This window comes from Alexandromys fortis, unplaced genomic scaffold, assembly GCF_014885135.2.
Source record: "Alexandromys fortis isolate MF-2015 unplaced genomic scaffold, M_Fortis_MF-2015_v1.1 scaffold_363, whole genome shotgun sequence".
In the NCBI taxonomy this organism is placed as follows: domain Eukaryota; kingdom Metazoa; phylum Chordata; class Mammalia; order Rodentia; family Cricetidae; genus Alexandromys; species Alexandromys fortis.
In genome coordinates, this window is record NW_026068233.1 from 377,347 (window position 1) to 395,556 (window position 18,210).

Genomic DNA, 18,210 nt, shown 5'->3' on the forward strand with positions numbered 1-18,210 from the left:
AACCACTGTAGTTAAAGCATTGAGAACATGTGCTTTTATATGTACTATTATCACTGCTGTTAATAACGAGTTGAAGCAGCTTCATGGAGTAAGGTTGTCGAAAGTGTCTATCAAATGCAGAAATCAAACACCACAATACCATCATGAAAACCTCATCATTTAATTAGATTTGCCACAAAAAGCATTAATCTTGGCTACCTACCCATTGCCCTCCTCCACACAGCCATCTGCCTTCACATGCACATAGAACAGGAACCCAGACATGCACCTCCCCACAAGATTCATGGGAAGGAACGACATTAAATGGACTCAAGCCTCCTCCACAGAAATGAAGCAGGATGAATAGATATATTTTTAAGAAGACCTTTGCAGAGACAGGTGGAGCACGGGGAGGGGGAGGGATCTCTTAGAGATCAGAATCTGCCTGAGGAGCACAAAGCCCGTGGTTCACCCAGAAGCGGGCCAAGTCTAAGGGCACGGGTTCTAGGATTGGCTAGGCTGAACGTTTTCTCAAATGTACACATGATGGCAAGGGAAGCTAAAGTCTTTTCTCTTCATTGCCCTGTCTCCTCTAGTTCCAGACAGTGGCTATGAAGCTCCTGAGGGAACAGACTCAGTTCCTCCAGGATTTCATGATTCCCAGAGATTCCAGGAGGCAAGGAGGGGCCAAGGAGGGGACTGGAGCTGCCGGCCCCTCCCCGTGCTCAGGGCTTCTTCTCTCCACCTGTGAGCACCAGAGCCTGCAGGATGTCAGACAGCGACACAATGCCCTTGACCACATCATTCTCATCCACCACCACCAGACGGTGAACCTGGAACAGAGCACCAAGAAGTAACGTCAGTGCCAACCTCAGTTAGGGCGAGGGCCTAGTGGCTTGAGGGGGTGCTGGCTTCCTACCTCCGCCTCCACCAGTCTATTGATGATGGTCTCCAGCGTCTCGTGGAGATAGCACTTGAGAACACCCTCAAAGTAGTGGGACCGGTGCTGCAGAGCTTTCGTCACAGACACATCTAGGTTGTTGTAGGTCTTTTCTGCTGCCAAATTCTGGAGGTGGGGGGTGTGTGCTTGAAAGGGGCCAGGTCCCAAACCCTGGACCAACCCAACCTCACGAGAGGACCTGAGGGCACTCCTTAGCTCTGCCCACAAGCCGTGACCAGTCCATTCAGCTACTGTCCAGACAGGATTCAAAGCACAGATATGCCTGACACCAAAGAGCCCCCTTCTGTCCCCTCTCCATATTCAACACACCTCCCCTCCTCTCCCAGCCCTTCCACTGTCACTTACAATCACATCAAACTTGGAGTAGATGTCCACCACACGCCCTAGGGAGACAGAGGCAGCTCAGAAAAAAAAAATCTGGTAGCCAAAGTTCTTACTACCCACAGGATCACCTTCCAGGCTGATCTGAAGGGACAGCAGGTTTTCCCAGAGTTTCCTGACCCCCAGGATCCTCCCTCTTCTTTTCCAGTCTCTCACCTTTCTCGTCCACCACAGGCAAGGCGGAAACTCGGTGCTGTACAAAGATGCCTAGAGCCACGTAGACAGGCGTGGTAGTGCGGACCATAGCAATGTTGGCATAGGTGCCAATCTGCAGCTCTTCCAGAGACTTAGACATGAATTCTGGCTTGGGGAACTCAGTGATCTGAGGGGAGAATCATCGGCATTAGGGGTTCTATGGTATCTATGGTAGAGCATGAAATGCTGGGTTTAGTCCTCAGTACCCAAAACACTGAGTCGGCTTGACTTCTAAGGCCCCCAAACTGCCGAGTCTATACCTCCAATCCAGCACATAAGACGTAAGATCTAGGTTAAAGTACACTTACAAACAACTTGAGGAATTTGAGGATGCGCTTGTGAGTTAGGATGTACAGAGTGTTGCCTGACTCTGGGTCAATCACTGGAAGCCTGTGGATCTTATTTCGAATTAGTGAAGAGACAGCATCAAACAAACTGTGAAGAGGCGGAAGGTCAGGGTTAGGTTCCTCAGAGTGTTTACACACCGCAAAAGCTCAGCATTGGGAGGGGGCAGTGTGCAAACGACTGCGAGTGGTGTGGAAATGCACCTGTACTGTCAGCCTGAGGACAAGCAGAAGAATCACAAGTTCAGGCCAGCCTGAGCTCTGGAGCAAGCTCAAGGCCAGTCTTGGCTTTGTGTGAGATATTTTTCTCAAAAAAGAAACAAACAAACAAAAAAATCATGGCTGTGTGCATTGGAAGAAGTTCCCCTCTGTCATGTCCTTGCTCCCGGGCTTTCAGGTATTTAGGGCTAAACACAGAGTCAGAGCTTACCTGGCATTTGGAGAAATGCAGACCAGTGGCTTGAAGGAGTCTTGCAGGTAAACCTCTGAAGGGAAAAGGGGTAGTTCACAAAACACTGCCATGTGAGTGTTTCCCAGGAAACCCTCCATCCCTTCATCTTTCACGACCTCTAATTCCTTATGTACCTCTCCAAGTCTCTATCTTGTGTTCTTCCAGTTCATAGATCTGTACCTGGAAGCAGAAGCAACGGATCTGAGACTCCCTTCTTCATTAACCCATATGGCTTTGCCTGGAGGGAAAAACCAGGCCTGAGGGGCCCACAGGTGAGGACCAAAGCTAGGGGTGTGGTTTGCTTTGGCGGCTCAGGCTCCTTACCAAGGCTGACTTATAGTATCGGTGCAGGATGTTGATGAAGTCAGTGATGGTCAGCATGCCTAGAGGTCAAGACAAGAGCCCTCAGCACAGTTCAAGGCTTCTTCCACCCAACCGGCAAAAGATGCCAACAGGTGTACTCCAGGAAAAACTTCTGCTTACCCACAAAACTCTGCTTCTTACTATCCCACAGAGGGGCGGCTCGAACACCATTAGTCACCAGGGCAAAGAAAGCTTTCTTTACCTATAGCCAAAAGAGTGAGATCCTAAGTCGGCAAGGAAGAAGAAGGGGGTTGGCGTGTGGAAGTATGAGGTGTGAAGAAGGGCACTGAGCCAGCAGGTCTGAGGGATGCAGAGGAGGGAAAGAGCCCAACTCACCTGCAGGGAAGTATCAAACACAACCAACTTGGAGCTCGTGGGGATCAGGTCGTAGCAGCGATGAGACTTCATGAAGGACGTATACACACCATTGTTCGATTCTGGATTCTCTGCACATGGAGAAAGTTGATGTCTTTTTTTGTTTGTTTGTTTGTTTTTTTTTGAGACAGGGTTTCTCTGTGGCTTTGGAGCCTGTCCTGGAACTAGTTCTTGTAGACCAGGCTGGTCTCAAACTCACAGAGATCCGCTTGCCTCTGCCTCCCGAGTGCTGGGATTAAAGGCGTGCGCCACCACCGCCCGGCAAGTTGATGTCTTTTATGCAAGAACTTACAGCCAGAAGAGACAGAAAACCAAAAAGAGTTCTAGCTTCTCAACTCTGAAGATATTTCTGCTTTGTTTTTATTGTTTCTCATCTTTTCATTAGAGTTTTTCTTCCTACTTAACATATTTTCAATTGTCTTTTCTTTATGTCTGTTAAAGACCTGCAGGTGGGAAACTCATGGTTCAGGCAAGGCCATTTCTAACAACATGAAGTACTCAATCAACTTGGCCAGAACTCAGAATAACAGTTGTGAGTCAGAGATCCCAAAGGGAGAGCCTGGCTACATTTACCTCCATTCTTCTGGTTTATGTATTTCTTTTTAAATAACTAAGGTTTTTTTTTAAAAAAATTATTTATTATGCATACAATATTCTGTCTTTGTGTATGTCTGCAGGCCAGAAGAGGGCACCAGACCTCTTTACAGATGGTTGAGAGCCACCATGTGGTTGCCGGGAATTGAACCCAGGACCTTTGGGAGAGCAGGCAGTGCTCTTAACTACTGAGCCATCTCTCCAGCCCAATAACTAAGTTTTTTAAATAAATAATTTCTCTCTGTGTGTATGGATATTTTACTTGTATATCTGTATACCATATGTGTGCCTGGTGCCTGTTGAGGCCAAGAGGGTGTTGGAGTCCTTGGGAGTTACTGACAGTTGTAAAATGCATGTGGGTGCTGGAAATTGAACTTGAGTTTTCTGAAGAAAAGCCAGTGTTCTTCCACTGAACTAAGTCTCCAACCCCTTCATTCTCTTGAGATAGAGTCTTGCTATGTAGCCTAGGCTCGCCTCAAGCTTGTAATCTTATTGCCTTAGTTCTTCAAATGCTGGGATTTCAGGCATGGAACACCATGTCAGGCAGTCTGTGTTTTTAACTGCTTGCTCGAAACTGGAAAGGCAACCCTCCAAAATAACACCCTGGATGTTTTATGTACTAGAACAGATATTACAAATAAGACCCTGGATTTCTATGTACTATAACAGATACTTAGAAATAAGAACCTGGCACGGAAGCCGCTTCTGCTGCTCAGGCCGCGCTGCTGGCAAGTTCTGAGAGAGGTCTGCAGTCAAGGTATCTCAGTTACCTGTTCTACTACCAAGAATCTGTCCTGCTGTCCCTGACGCCAGCCATCATGCCAAGGGGACAGAAGAGTAAGGCACGAGCTCGAGAGAAACGGCGCCAGGGGCTCAAGGATGCTCAAGCAAAGGAGGCAGAGAAAGCAGAGTCACCTGCTGGCTCTGATCAAGCTTCAGGAGATGCTAAGCCAAGCACTTCTACTGCTGACTTCCCACAGCAGTCTGAAAGCTCAGGACCCAGCAGCACTGCCAGCCAGGGAGGGAGCCATGGAAGGACTGATAATGGTGACCAGGGCCAAGGGGATGGAAAGGAGCGTTCCTCCAGGGCTCTACTTTCCACTAGAAGCATGCAGCTGGATCTTATGACAAGGAAGACGGGAATGCTGATGGAGTACATGCTCCTCAAATACAAAGTGCAGCAGCCCATGAGGAGGGGAGAGATGCTCAAAGTTATCAACAAAAGGTTCAAGGAACACGTCCCCGAGATCCTCAAGAAAGCCTCCTATTGATTGGATGTGGTGTTTGGTCTTGAGCTGAAAGAAATCCTGCCACATGGTCAAGCATATGAGCTTGTGAGCAAGTTAGATTTCGAGGATGATGGAAGTAGGAGCAATGAGCTAGGTGTTCCTAGCAGGGGCATTCTGATTGCTCTCCTCAGTGTGATCTACCTAAATAAGTAATGTGCTGCCGAGGAGGATGTCTGGTATTTCCTGAATGCATTAGGAGTCTTTGATGGGGTCCCACATCTCATCTTTGGAGATGTCAGGAAGCTCATCACTGAGCAGCTAGTGCAGGAAGAATACCTAGAATAGAATAATGTCAGGTTCCTAACAGTGATCCTCCGTTCTGTGAGTTCCTGTGGGGCCCGAGAGCCTATGCTGGAACCAGCAAGATGAAAGTGATGGAATTTTTAGCCAAGATCAATGAAGCCATTCCTGAGGATTACTCATCTCGTTATGAGCGGGCTTTGATTGAAGAGGAAGAGAAAGCCCAAGCTGCAGCTGCAGCCAACTCTGGCACTAAAGGCAAAGCCAAGGGACGTACTAAGACCAAGTTAAGTCATCGTACTCACAAGTGAAGTATAAGGTCGCCTCTGTTTTATGATTGAAAAGGTCTGTTCATATTTTTGCAGATAAGCTGTTCATAATCTTTTGGAGGACTTTTAGCATAGTTTTAACTTGAGGTTAAATGTACTCAAATACATTTTGAAGCCCGTTCCTTCACCGCTGTTTACCAAGTTGGGAGCTCAAATTTTTTGGATTGATTTAAAATACAGTTTGCAAATTGAAATGTTCTAAGGATTTGATGATGTTCATATGATACTATGGAATTAGATTAAGAAAATGTTGTGAAATTTGAAAGAAAAATATTCAAAAGTGTTAGGCTTCTCAGTGAAGATTTTCGTTTAGTCCTTATTTTCTTGGCATTGATGTAGGGATGTATATTGACTTTTGTTTCTGATATTAAAGTATGTGTGAGAAAAAAAAATAAGAACCTCGGTGTTCTATGCACTATAACATATACCTAAAAATAACACCCTGGATGTTCTATGTACTATAACATACGCATAAAAGTAACACCCTGGATGTTCTATGTACTATAACATATACATAAAAGTAACACCCTGAATGTTCTATGTACATAACAGATACGTAAAAATAACACCCTGGGTGTTCTATGTACTATAACAAATACATAAAAGTAACACCCTGGATGTTCTATGTACTATAACAGATACATAAAAGTAACACCCTGGATGATCTATGTACATAACAGATACGTAAAAATAACACCCTGGGTATTCTATGTACTATAACAGATACTTAAACATATCACAGCATTTAATCTTCCTCCCACTTTGCCCTGTTTTTCAAGCTAGGATCTCACAGACTTCCCGGAGCTCTACCTGTCTCTGCCTCCTGACTGCTGGGATTGAAGTCGTGCGCCACCACTTGCCACCCTACATCTCTGACTTCTCACTGGTCTGTTAAGTAAGTATTATCCTTGTGTTTTAGGTGAGAAAACAGATGTAGACCAGTTAAATGAAGTGTTCAGGTCGTACCGCTGAGTGAGTTCAAGAGTTACCGTAAGCTCTGACTGACTCTGTACTCCCAGCACCCAGCTGCGTTTTAAAAAATGGTTTCTAGCCAGGTGATGGTGGCAAACACCTTTAATCCCAGCACTTGGGAGGCAGAGGCAGGTGGATCTCTGAGTTGGAGATGAGCCTAGTCTACAGAATGAATTCCAGGACAGCCGAGGCTACACAGAGAAATGTCAAAAAAAAATTTATAATAATTTTTTTCTCTCAGTGCTTGGGAGCAAACCTAAACAATTAGACAAGCGCTGCACCACTAAACTATATTCCCAGTCCTCAATATTTTGGGAGAGGCTTTTGATCGGGCTAGTTCTGAGCGCAAGATGAAGCCCAGATCTCCCCGTTTCAGTCTCTCCAGTGATGGGATTAGAGGCAAACATTATCACAGTGGCTCCTATCAGTTTCTTTTCTTTTCTTTTTTTTTTTTTTGAGGTAGGATCTCAAGTAACCCAGCAAGACTCAAGCTCCACGGCTAGCCAAGAATGACCTTGAGCCGGTCTCCCGTCTCTGGGCTCCACAGGTATGTAATAATACACCCCCAACCGAGGGAATATTTCTTGAGGGACCTTGACAGTGCCTTTTTACACAGTTTTACATTTTTATTTATGTGTATGGGTGTTTGCCTACATGTATATCTCAATACCACAAGCATGCCTGATGCCCTTGGAGGTCAGAAAAGGGCATCAGGTTCCCAAGACTGGAGTTACAGATGGTTGTGAACTACCACATGGGTGCTGGGAATTGAACCCAGGTCCTCTGAAGAGCAGCCAGTGCTCTTAACCACTGAACAATCTCTCCAGCCAGTGATTTTTTTTTTAAGCGAGGGTCTCACTATATAGAGCAAGCCAGTCTCACACTCTCACCACCACACCCAGAAAGACACAAGCCTCCACATGCTCTATAGCACACGCGTCCCCTCCCGCCCTTGCACAAGCAGACACAAGCCTCCACACGCTCTATAGCACACACGTCCCCTCCCGCCCCTGAACACGCACAGAGAAACACGATTCAAATTCTATTTTTGCACATTTTATCTAAATCCTATCTTAGGTGGGAACACTAACATTAACTGGACGCTCTAACTGTATAAACGAGTCTTGTTGACTGTGAGACATTTGGAGGTTTTCCTGTCAAGGAGAGTCTGTCTACAGCTGATTCTTTAACTCTGAGCCTGGAAGACTGAAGTCTTTTCTGTAGTATTCTGGAAGCTGACTGTGGGAGGCTCAGCACCCAGCAGTTTCCTTGAGGTTCTGGTTTTCAGTACAGTCTGTAAGCCCCTCTCCACACCCCCAGTCTTGGCCTGGGTGGGGAGTCTCAGCAGTATGTAGTGAGGCAGTTTGTTTCTTAGACTTTCAAGCCTTCATTACTGTTAACTACAATGCACCGTACTCAGACCAGCCAAGTCATTTAGATATCTCCCACACCCATTCCTACAATCCCCTCTCCTGTTCTTATTTTTGTGAGTTTGTACTAAAAAAAAAAAGAAAAAAGTTCTCTAGGGTGGTTGTGTTTGCATGCATATGCACGCGTGCCACAGCATGTGAGTGGGTTCTCTCCTCCCATCTTTTTGTGAATTTTAGGCATCAAACTCAGGTTGCTAGGCTTGCATGGCAAGCATTTTATCTGCTGAACCATCTCACTAGCCCAAGATTTTTACTTTATGTTTATGGGTGTTTTGCCCGGATCTGTGTCTGCCTAGTATTAAGTTTATGCAGTTCCTGTGGCGGCCAGAAGAGGGCATCAGATCAGCTGGAACTGGAATTACAGACAAGACAGTGTGAGGTGCCATAAGGGTGGTAGGAATTAAACCAGGTCCTTTAGAAGAGAAACCAGCGCTCTTAATGGCTGAGTTATCTCTGAGCCCCTTGTTTTGTTTTTCAGAGGACTGAAGGTGGATGTAGGCACTCCATCTACCATGTTAACTCAAGAGTTCCACTGTTTTTCAGACATGGAAACCCAACTCACAGATACCAAGACATAGCTTTAGATACCAGATGAAGATATACTACACCGAGTTAGACGCTATCATTTTAAGACAAAAGCCCACACACATATTGAACTTGGATTTTCCAGTTTTAAAAATAATTTAAATCACTTTCCAAATTTAAAAACTCTACACATTTATATAAAAATCCCAAATTCTCAGTTTCTTTACAAAAATAGGTCTTCATTGAGCAGCTATAGACAGCTGCTGTCTCCTTTTAAGCGGGACACAAGATTTATAAGTTGTTATTTGTCATATTTAGTCCTCCTCATCTGCCTGGTCCACAGGAACAACTGAACTTCTGCTGCCTGTTTTGGACAATAGGTACTGATATCGTGTGTGGTATTCAGCTACAGAAAGTCATCTAGATAATGAAACATGCAATAACACCGATTTGTTTTTTGTTTTTCAAGCCAGGGTGTGGTAGTTTGAATAAGAAAATCACATTTGAATGCCTCGGAAGTGGCGTTAGGAGATGTGGCCGTGTTGTAGGAAGTGTGTGGTGGGCTTTGGGGTTTTAAAACGCTAAGCCAGGTCCAGAGTGTTCTCTCTCTCTCCCTCCCCCCCCCTCTCTCTCTCTCTCTCTCTCTCTCTCTCTCTCTCTCTGCTGTCTTTGGATTAGGATGTAGAACTCTCAGCCCCTTCTCCTGCACCATGTTTCCCATCATGATGACGATGAACTAAACCTCTGAACTGTAAGCCTGCCCCAATTAAATGTTTTCTTTTATATGTTTTCTTTGCAGCAATAGAAACCATAACTAAGACCCAGGGTCTCTCTGTGTAGTCCTTGCTTGTCTTAGAACTTGCTCTGTATACCAGGCTGGCCTTGAACTCACAGAGATCCACCTGCCTCTGCCTTCCCAGTGCTGGGATTAAAGGCATGAGCCACCACTGCCCAGCTCAGCTGATATATATATTTTTTTTACTAGATAATGCCTATAATCAGCTGATTTTTTAAGCCAAGAAAACAGAACAATTTAAATTTCTTGTCAAGAACTCAGAGAAGTCTTAATAATATGTCTTTGGATTTTGTTGGATGCTAGGTTTTTTTGTTTTGTTTTGTTTTTTTGAGACAGGGTTTCTCTGTGAAGCCTTGGCTGTCCTGGAACTCACTTTGTAGACCAGGCTAGCCTTGAGCTCACAGAGATCTGCCTGCCTCTGCCTCCTGAGTGCTAGGACTACAGGCCATGCCTGCTCAACATTTACCCAAGTTCTGGAAACTCAAACTCCACTTTCAAGTCAAGAGCTTTCCCAGTGAATTTTGTTTTAAACCAAGGTTACAAACATCTAAAGAAAGTGCAGGGCCAGGGCGATGTCTCAGTGGTGTTGAGCTCTGAGCACTCACATGGTGACTCACAACCATCTGTAATCCCAGTTCTTGAGGATCCAACACCCTCTTCTGACCTCCACAGGCACCAGCACATCCACAAGGCACAGATATACACGGAGGCAAAACACTCACACATGCAAAAAAGTTTTTTAGTATAAAAAGGTGATCCAAGGGGCTGGAGAGATGGCTCAGCGGTTAAGAGCATTGCCTGCTCTTCCAAAGGACCCGAGTTTGATTCCCAGCAACCATATGGTGGCTCACAACCATCTGTAATGAGGTCTGGTGTCCTCTTCTAGCCTGCAGGCACATATGTAAACAGAATATTATATCCATAATAAATAAATATTTAAAAAAAAAAAAGGTGATCCAAGTTGCCCCCATGCCAAATACAGCAGTACAAGGAAACAAACAGAAATGGACAACTGGAGGGAGAGCACAGGGCGCCTGCACACAGAACAGGAACCCTGACAGCAATGGAACACACAGGAGTAAAAACATTTCATCGGGAAACCAGTAAAGGATACTTTTTTAGAACGGGAATTTAGGGGCTGGAGAGATGGCACAGATGACACCGGCTACTCTTCCAGAGGATCCAGGGTCAATTCCCAGCACCTACATGGTGGTTCACAACTGCCTATAATTCTAGTCTCAGAAGACCCAACACCCTCTTTTGGCCTCTACAGGGACTAGGCACACATGTGGTACACAGACATAAAACTCACACACATAAATAAACAAATTATTATTAAATTTATAAAGGGGATTTTTCAAGTTGGGGTGGCTCACTTGTTAGAGGACTTGCCTAGTACGCACAAAGCCCTGGGTTCAATTCCAGGCCTTGCGAATAATGGGCACCGTTGTGCTTAGGGGCTGGAAGACAAGACAATGTCTTAGGGCTACTGTCACCGTGATGACCCAAAGCAGCTTGGGCAAGAATGGGTTTATTTGGCTTGCATACCCTGAATCACAGTTCACTGAGGGAAAGTGGGAGGGAGCCTGGAGCCAAGAGCTGAAGCAGAGGCCATGGAGGAGTACTGCTTACTGGCCTGCTAAACTAGCTTCCTAATACCACTCAGGATGCAGGGATGCACCACCCGGAATGAGTGGGTCCTCCCACATGAGTCACTGATTAAATTCCCTCCAGGCTGCCCACAGCCAGACCCTATGGAGGCGTCCTCTCAGCTGACTCTCAGCCAGACCCTATGGAGGCGTCCTCTCAGCTGACTCTCAGCCAGACCCTATGGAGGCGCTCTCGCAGCTGACTCTCGCTGGCGTCCAGTTGACACAAACTAGACAGCACTGCTACAAATCAGATTTACCTCGGCCTGGGCTACACGAGACTCTGCCATATAAATAAATCCTAAGAAACAAGGCTTGCTGTAGGAGGGCCGAGGTCTAACTCTGCCATATAAATAAATCCTAAGAAACAAGGCTTGCTGTAGGAGGGCCGAGGTCTAAACAGTAAGACTCACAGGAACTGAAGACTGTCCACATAGGGGACATGATCGAGTACTGTCCGTGGGTGGAGTCTAGAGGAGGGTATCATTCTCTATTGCCCTCCACCTACTCCTTGGAGGCAAGGTCTCTCCTGAAGCTAGAGCTCATGTTTTCTCAGACAGAGAGCCAGGAAGCCCCAGGGATCCTTCTGTCTCAGACCCCTTGGGGTTTGGGCTATAGGATGTATGGAACACCTGGATGTTATAAAGTTGTGTTCTTTTTTTAAGATTTATTTATTTGTATAGTGTTCTGCCTGCAGGCCAGAAGAGGGCACCAGACCCCTTTACAGATGGTTGTGAGCCACCATGTGGTTGCTGGGAATTGAACTCAGGACCTCTGGAAGAGCAGCCAATGATCTTACCGTCTGAGCCATCTCTCCAGCCCCAGGAAGTGCTCTTAAAACACCAAACCATCATCTCTCCAACTCCATTATATAATCTCTTGAAATTAATACCCAGTCTCTCTTTTAATCTTTTTGGGAAATGTGTCTAAAACAATAAAGGTGAAGTTCTTAGGAAAAATAAGAGTGCTCCCAGGCAAAATCCTTTCTCAGAAAGGTAGCAAATTGATTCCTTCATTCATTTGTGGTACTGGGGCTTGAACCTAAGGCCTCACACATGCTAGGCAAGTGCTCTACCACTGAACGACGCCCCTAGAAATCCTGCCCCTGTCCCTAGGAGACTCTAAAGCAGCGCTGCCGTCAAGCTCAGGCCACAGCTCTCACATCTGGACTTTTCCTTAGCTGACTCGTGGTAAACGTACCTTGCAAGTGCTCATTCTCTGAAGCTGGAGAAATCTCTGAAGCGACCTGGAAGACAAGAAAAGCACAGTCACCTTAATTGAGACTCTATCCTCTCTCTTAGCCTCCCATTAGGACAAGGCTAAAGTGGGAACAGCATCATGGATTTGAAGCCAGGTCAGCCTGGCTTATATAAGCAAAACCCCATCTCAAAAAGACAAAAACAAAAAACAAAAAACCTGCTGGTATGGCTAGGGATAGAGATGAGTGGTAGAACATGTGTGAGGCCCTAGGCTCAGTTCCCAGTATATTTTTAAGTACTTAGAAGAGGGTTGGTGAACTAATGACTCCCTTTTAAAAGGACTGCAAGGCTCTTCAAGACATACTATTTCAGTTGAGTACGGTGGCACCCACCACTTAGGAGGGCGAGGGAAGGAGAATCAGGAGCTTGAGACAAGCCTTGGCTTTATAATAGATTTGAGGTCAGCCTGGGCTACATAAGACTCTGTCTCAATATTCCCCCAAAGAAGAGAGAAAGAAATACTATTGTGTCTACTTTAGTTTTTCTAACAACCCTGAGGTAAACACTGTTATTAACAGTAGAAAAATGAAAGTCAAGTGTCCGAAAGGAACCTCCTGCCCAAGCTCACACGGCTGTTAAAAGGTGAGGTAGGAACTCCAAAGCTTACGTTTTTTTATTTGTTTGTTTGTTTGGTTGGTTGGTTTTGGGAAGGGTTTCTCTGTACATCCCTGGCTGTCCTGGAACTTACTCTGTAGACCAGGCTGGCCCTGAACTTACAGAGATCTCCCAAGTGCTGGAATTAAAGGAGTGGGCCACCACTGCCTGGGAAAGTTCATATTCTTTTTTTAAGATTGATTTATTTATTAGGTATACAGTGTTCTGCCTGCATGTTTCCTTGCAAGCCAGAAGAGGGCACCAGATCTCAATACAGATGGCTGTGAGTCACCACGTGGTTGCTGGGAATTGCACTCAGGATCTCTGGAAAAGCAGTCAGGGCTCTTAACCTCTGAGTCATCTCTCCAGCCCTCACATTCTTATAGACCACATTTCCTAATGAAATAATAAGTCTTTGTTGGTTGGTTATTTAAGGTAATGTTTCAATGTGTAGACTAACTAGGTGAGGTTAAACCTAATCCTCCTGCCTTAACCTTCCTAGTGCCAGGATTACAGGTGTATATTACAATGCAAAACAAAACATTAAGTCTAAAAACAGCTGTGGTAGAGCATGCTTGTAATATCAGCACTCAGGAGGCAGAGATAGGGGGATCATAGCAAGCGTGAGACCAGCCTGATCTACGCAGTGAATCCCAGGTTGGCGAGGGCTACACAGTAAGAATCTGTCCCAAAAATCTCAAAACAAAACAAGAGTTAAGTCTAAAAATCCTGGGCTTGGCGTAGTAGTCCCAGCACTCAGGAAGTAGGCAGGTGGATCTCTGAGTTCAAGGTCAGCCTGGTCTATAGAGCGAGTTCCTGGACTATCAGAGCTACACAGAGAAACCTGGTCTCAAAATATAAAAATAATAAAGAAAATAAAGAAAAAAAAAAAACAAGAGAGAGAGAGATCTTACACAGAAGAGCATTCACAGAGCTCTTCTGAGTGGAACATTTAAAAACTGTATCGCTATCTAGGAACCCAAGAGGGATCATGAAAATGTTTATCTGCTGTCATCCATACTTTGGCTCCATCTGCTCTGGGTAATGTCCCCTACACAAAAAATTATTTCACTTTCACAGTTTATGAAGTGATATGAAGAGAAAAGCCCCGGGTGGAACAAACAGGGTGAAGTGGGCAAGACAACCCTAAATCTTCCTCCAGGACACTGAAGTGAGCAACTAATTCTCTCTTCTCTCTGGGCTTGATAAAGCCAGCAGCCTGGTCTGGCTTTTTTTTTTTTTTTTTTTTTTTGGCAAGGCTCATTGCCAAACAACAGCCTTCTTGCTTAAAACTGGAGAGGGCAGCCTTTAATCCCAGCACACGGGAGGCAGAGACAGGTGAATCTCTGTGAGTTCAAGACCAGCCTGGTCTACATAGGGAGTTCCAGGACAGGCTCCAAAGCTACAGAGAAACCCTGTCTTGAAAAACCAAAAACAACACAACAAAAACAGAACAAAACCCGAAGAGGGCTCTTCCACAGTAAAGACGCACATGCCAGTCTGTGATCTACACAAAGGATGGCACCCACACTTCACAACACATCATACAGTGCTACAGTTATTCAGTGCACTATCTACGGAAACAGATTATAAATTCCCAGAAGCCTTCAACTACCTTGTACCTTGTATTTGACTCCCCTAGCATGAGGCACTGTACATAATTTACAGATCACAGAAATTCTATGATGATGTAAGCAGGTGGACAGCTGGAGATACAGATATGGAAGAATCAGAAATGTTCTTGCTTCTTTTCTGTTGCTGTGGTAAATGCCCTGGTAAAAAGTAATTTGCAATTTAGGGGAGGAGGGGCTTATTTTAGCTGACAGTTCCAGGCTACAGCCCATCACTGTGGGGAGACCACAGCAGCAGGAACTTCAGGGAGCAGACTGCATCATGCCCCAGTCAAGAGCAGAGAGAAATGAATGTATATTGTTGGGGAATATTATTTTAAGGTGAGTTGCTTTTGTGTATGCTGCATTTGTTTAACTCTGTGAAGCTGTGATTCTTTGCCTGTCTAAAACACCTGATGATCTAATCAAGAGCTGAATGGCCAATAGCGAGGCAGGAGCAAGGATGAGTGGAGTTGGCAGGCAGAGACTATAAATAGAAGGAGAAATGAGGAAGAGGAGGAGCAAGAAAACAAGAAGAGGACATCAGGAGCCAGTTGCCCAGTTACAGAGCAAGCCACGGAGAAAGAAGAAAGCTAAACAGAGAAAGCCCAGATGCAAAAGGTAGTCGGGATAATTTAAGAAAAGCTGGCTAGAAACAACACAAGCTAAGGCTGGGCATTTATAACTAAGAATAAACCTCTGTGATTTATTTGGGAGCTGGGTGATGGGCTCCTCAAAAAGTCAAAAGAGCAAAAGATCATACAACAACATACACTCTCCTTTGCTGCTTGCTGTGTTGTTTCTGTTCTCCACTCTTACACAGTCTAAGACCTTCTACCTAGAGACTTGATGTACTCACACTGGCCTAGGTCTTCCCACATTAAATGAGATAATATACTACACAGACACGCCCACATGCCAGCCCAATGAGACAGACTGACCCCTCATTGAGACTCACTTCCCAAGTAATTCTAGCTTGTATCAAGTTGACAGAGCTGGCCATCACAGACACAATTAAACAAGATTTTATCCTGCCTGTTTCTCCACGAGTGGGCAAATTATGTCTACTCCCCTCTTCTTTTAATAAGATAGGACCCAACTGTATTCCCAGGGCTCAGCAGGTAGAGTTAGAAGGATTAGGAGTTCAAGACCAGCCTCAGCTACACAGCAAATTCAAGGTTAGCCTATGCTACATTAGACTCCTACTCAAAACAATAACAACAAAACACCCAAAACAAAACGTTTTAGGGAGTCAAGAATATATCACTTATGTAAGTATAAGGCATTACTACAGAAAAAGGCTAGGTCGGACACTAAGACAGAACCTGTGCTTCAGGGGTGTGCCACCCGGACAAAGTGTCTGTCCTTCACTCCTGTTCTTAGCCTGTGGCACTTCCCCCTTCTCCTTTCAGGGCAGTTCTGCTACCTTCCTGGTGTCTGGGACTGTAGATCTTCTGTGATGCTAAGAGACTGTTAAGCAGCCTCAGCGTCTCTCCGTTCATTTTCACCACCCTCACCTGGGCTTCCACTTCTCACTCGTGCACTGCCTTCACTGGAGGGTGCTGGAGTACGGAACCCACAGTCACTTGTGGGCAGGCACTAAGCTCCAGAAGCACAGCACCCTCCATACTGGTCTCCGTGCCCCACATCCATTGCCTCCTCAATTATCTTTGGGCTGTGACCAAGTGCTCTAACCAAATCAGCTCATTTGGAGAGATTTTCATCGTTAGCCATGTAAAAATACTTTCCAAGGCTTGCAAGATGGTCCAGGGAGTAATCGAGCTTACTCAATAAGCCGGATGACCTGAGTGTGACCCCCAAGCCGCCACTGTGGTAGAAGGAGAAACCCAACTCCACAAAGTTGCTCTCTGCCTCCACATTCATCCCATGCCACCCGTGCACCCCAATCTTTCTTTCCTCTCTTACACACAATAAATACAATTCAAAACTTAAAACTTTCTAAGTGGCTTGGTCTACTCACAGAAAGCTGCTAAGGATACTCTCAAAAGCGCATTCTCTGCCCTGCTCATGAAGCTTCCACAACCTCCCTTATTACAAAGTCAGAGCTGGGAGTGAGGCCCATGCTGAGGCAGAAGACTGGAGCTACCTACTGAGAGCCTGTCTCAATAAACAAGTGTGTGTGAGTGTGTGTCCACCCTAGCACAGCAAACTCTATTTCCAACTTGGTCGTGACTGACTTTTCTTACACCAAGACCAAAACCCAAAGTCTCAACAACATCGAGCGTGGGCCCACACTCTTCCACAATCTGTAATGTGCTCCTGGGCTCAATGTAATTTTTCCTTCCTTTTATGCTCTCAGCTTTTTATATTTTGTTTTGTTTTCTGAGACAGGGTTTCTCTATGTTTAGCCCTGGCTGTCCTAGAACTCACTCTGTAGACCAGGCTGACCCTGAACCCACAAGAGATACAACTGCCTCTGCCTCCCAAGTGCTGGGATTAAAGGCATGCACCACCAAGCCTGGCACTAGGGTCTACCTTCCCTAACATCTCTCCTTATGCCTCTCTTGTCTTGCTCTCTCTGAAATGGTATATATAGCATAAAGGTTAAATTTGGAAATATACATAAAAATGGTTTCTAGGGGCTGGAGAGATGGCTCAGTGGTTAAGAGCACTAACTGCTTTTTCAGAGGATCTGGGTTATATTCTTAGCGCCCACAGGGCAGCTCACACCTGTCTCTAACTCCAGTTCCAGGGGACCTGACACCCATGACAAACACCAATGCACAGAAAACAGAAATAAATAAATTTAAAAATTTTAAAAGCTATAGTTATTAAGTTTTAAAACATTATAGTATATTTTATAACAAGTAAAAAAATAACAGCATTGTTTTAAGTTTAATGTAATTAGCCTACTTTTGCTTAAAATGCCCTCTCTGTAGAAAGCGAAACCCTAGCATGGATGACCAATTGCATACTACTTTTCCCATTGTATCTGTTTTCTTTGTTAAGTTAAAGTACACAGACAAAGGTGTGGCGCAAAAACTACTCTGACCAAGTATCTGACTCAAAGAAGAGGAGAAAAAGAAGCAGAGTGAACTTGTAGGTGTGACCTGTCTACACAGCGGGGGATGACAAAACCCAAGATGCCCACAGGGGATACACGGTTAAAAACTATGGCTTTCGGAGTCCCAGAGAAAGGCTCCAAAGAATGAGAGAGGTCAAACAAGTAGCAGGTAACTTGCTGCATCTGTAAGAGATGACAGGGACCTGCCTCCATTGGTCAACGCTGCTTATCAAAAACAAGCTGTGTCAACACGCACGCAAAGCGTCACTGATCAGGACACGACCTAAACTTGTCCAAGGGACACAGTGGCCTCTTGGATTCCTTCCTTCACGGAAACTTCACTTCTTGAACTTATTAAAGGAATGTAGCCTTGCTGGATACAGTACTGTCTTTTAGATGTCCGTGCCAAAAATTGCAGTAAACAGTTGCACAAAACGGGGTCCCGGAGCTCCCTGCAATCGGGGCTCACAACCCCGCTCTCATGCAAACTTCTGAAAAAGCTTGAGGCCAAAACTACCGGCGCTCGTGGCTCCAAGCTCACAGCCCGCTCTCCCAGGGAACTGCGGACCCCAGGACGGCACGGGCGTGGCCGAGTCGTGGCGCCCACCGAGACAGAGGGGAGTCGGGGACTCCGGCACCAAGCCCTGCTCGGCCTACCCGGCTCCACAGCGCCCCCCGCCGCCCTCCCGCGCCACTCACCGACTCCATCGCAATCGCCCGCCAGTTCCTCAGCTTAGAAAACTCCCTTGCAGACCCCGCCCCATATCCGGTGCCTCACGCCACTTCCGCCTACGTCACGACACCTCAGCCCCGGGGCGGAAGGCGGGGAACCCACCCTTCCGGCAGTGG

General features: G+C 45.7%; 1 protein-coding gene and 1 pseudogene across 1 annotated transcript; one reads left to right on the top strand and one right to left on the bottom strand.

Moving 5' to 3' along the window:
* Positions 1–141: 141 nt before the first annotated feature.
* Prkag1 (protein kinase AMP-activated non-catalytic subunit gamma 1) lies at positions 142–18,157 on the bottom strand. Its single transcript, XM_050130867.1, has 12 exons — positions 18,061–18,157; positions 12,074–12,119; positions 3,011–3,120; positions 2,795–2,876; positions 2,636–2,694; positions 2,446–2,491; positions 2,291–2,345; positions 1,825–1,951; positions 1,478–1,643; positions 1,286–1,323; positions 899–1,045; positions 142–812 (listed from the first exon to the last, which is right to left on the bottom strand). Exons 1-12 carry the CDS (start codon positions 18,067–18,069, stop codon positions 705–707), a joined length of 993 nt encoding a protein of 330 aa, XP_049986824.1. The 5' UTR covers positions 18,070–18,157; the 3' UTR covers positions 142–704.
* LOC126493762 (melanoma-associated antigen B4-like) lies at positions 3,127–5,994 on the top strand (annotated as a pseudogene).
* Positions 18,158–18,210: the final 53 nt, after the last annotated feature.

Coding starts and splice junctions, on each gene's coding strand:
- Prkag1 (XM_050130867.1), bottom strand. Junction 2,492..2,635: donor GATACTATAAGTCAGCCTTG/GTAAGGAGCCTG, acceptor TTCTGCTTCCAG/GTACAGATCTATGAACTGGA. Junction 813..898: donor ATAGACTGGTGGAGGCGGAG/GTAGGAAGCCAG, acceptor GCTCTGTTCCAG/GTTCACCGTCTGGTGGTGGT.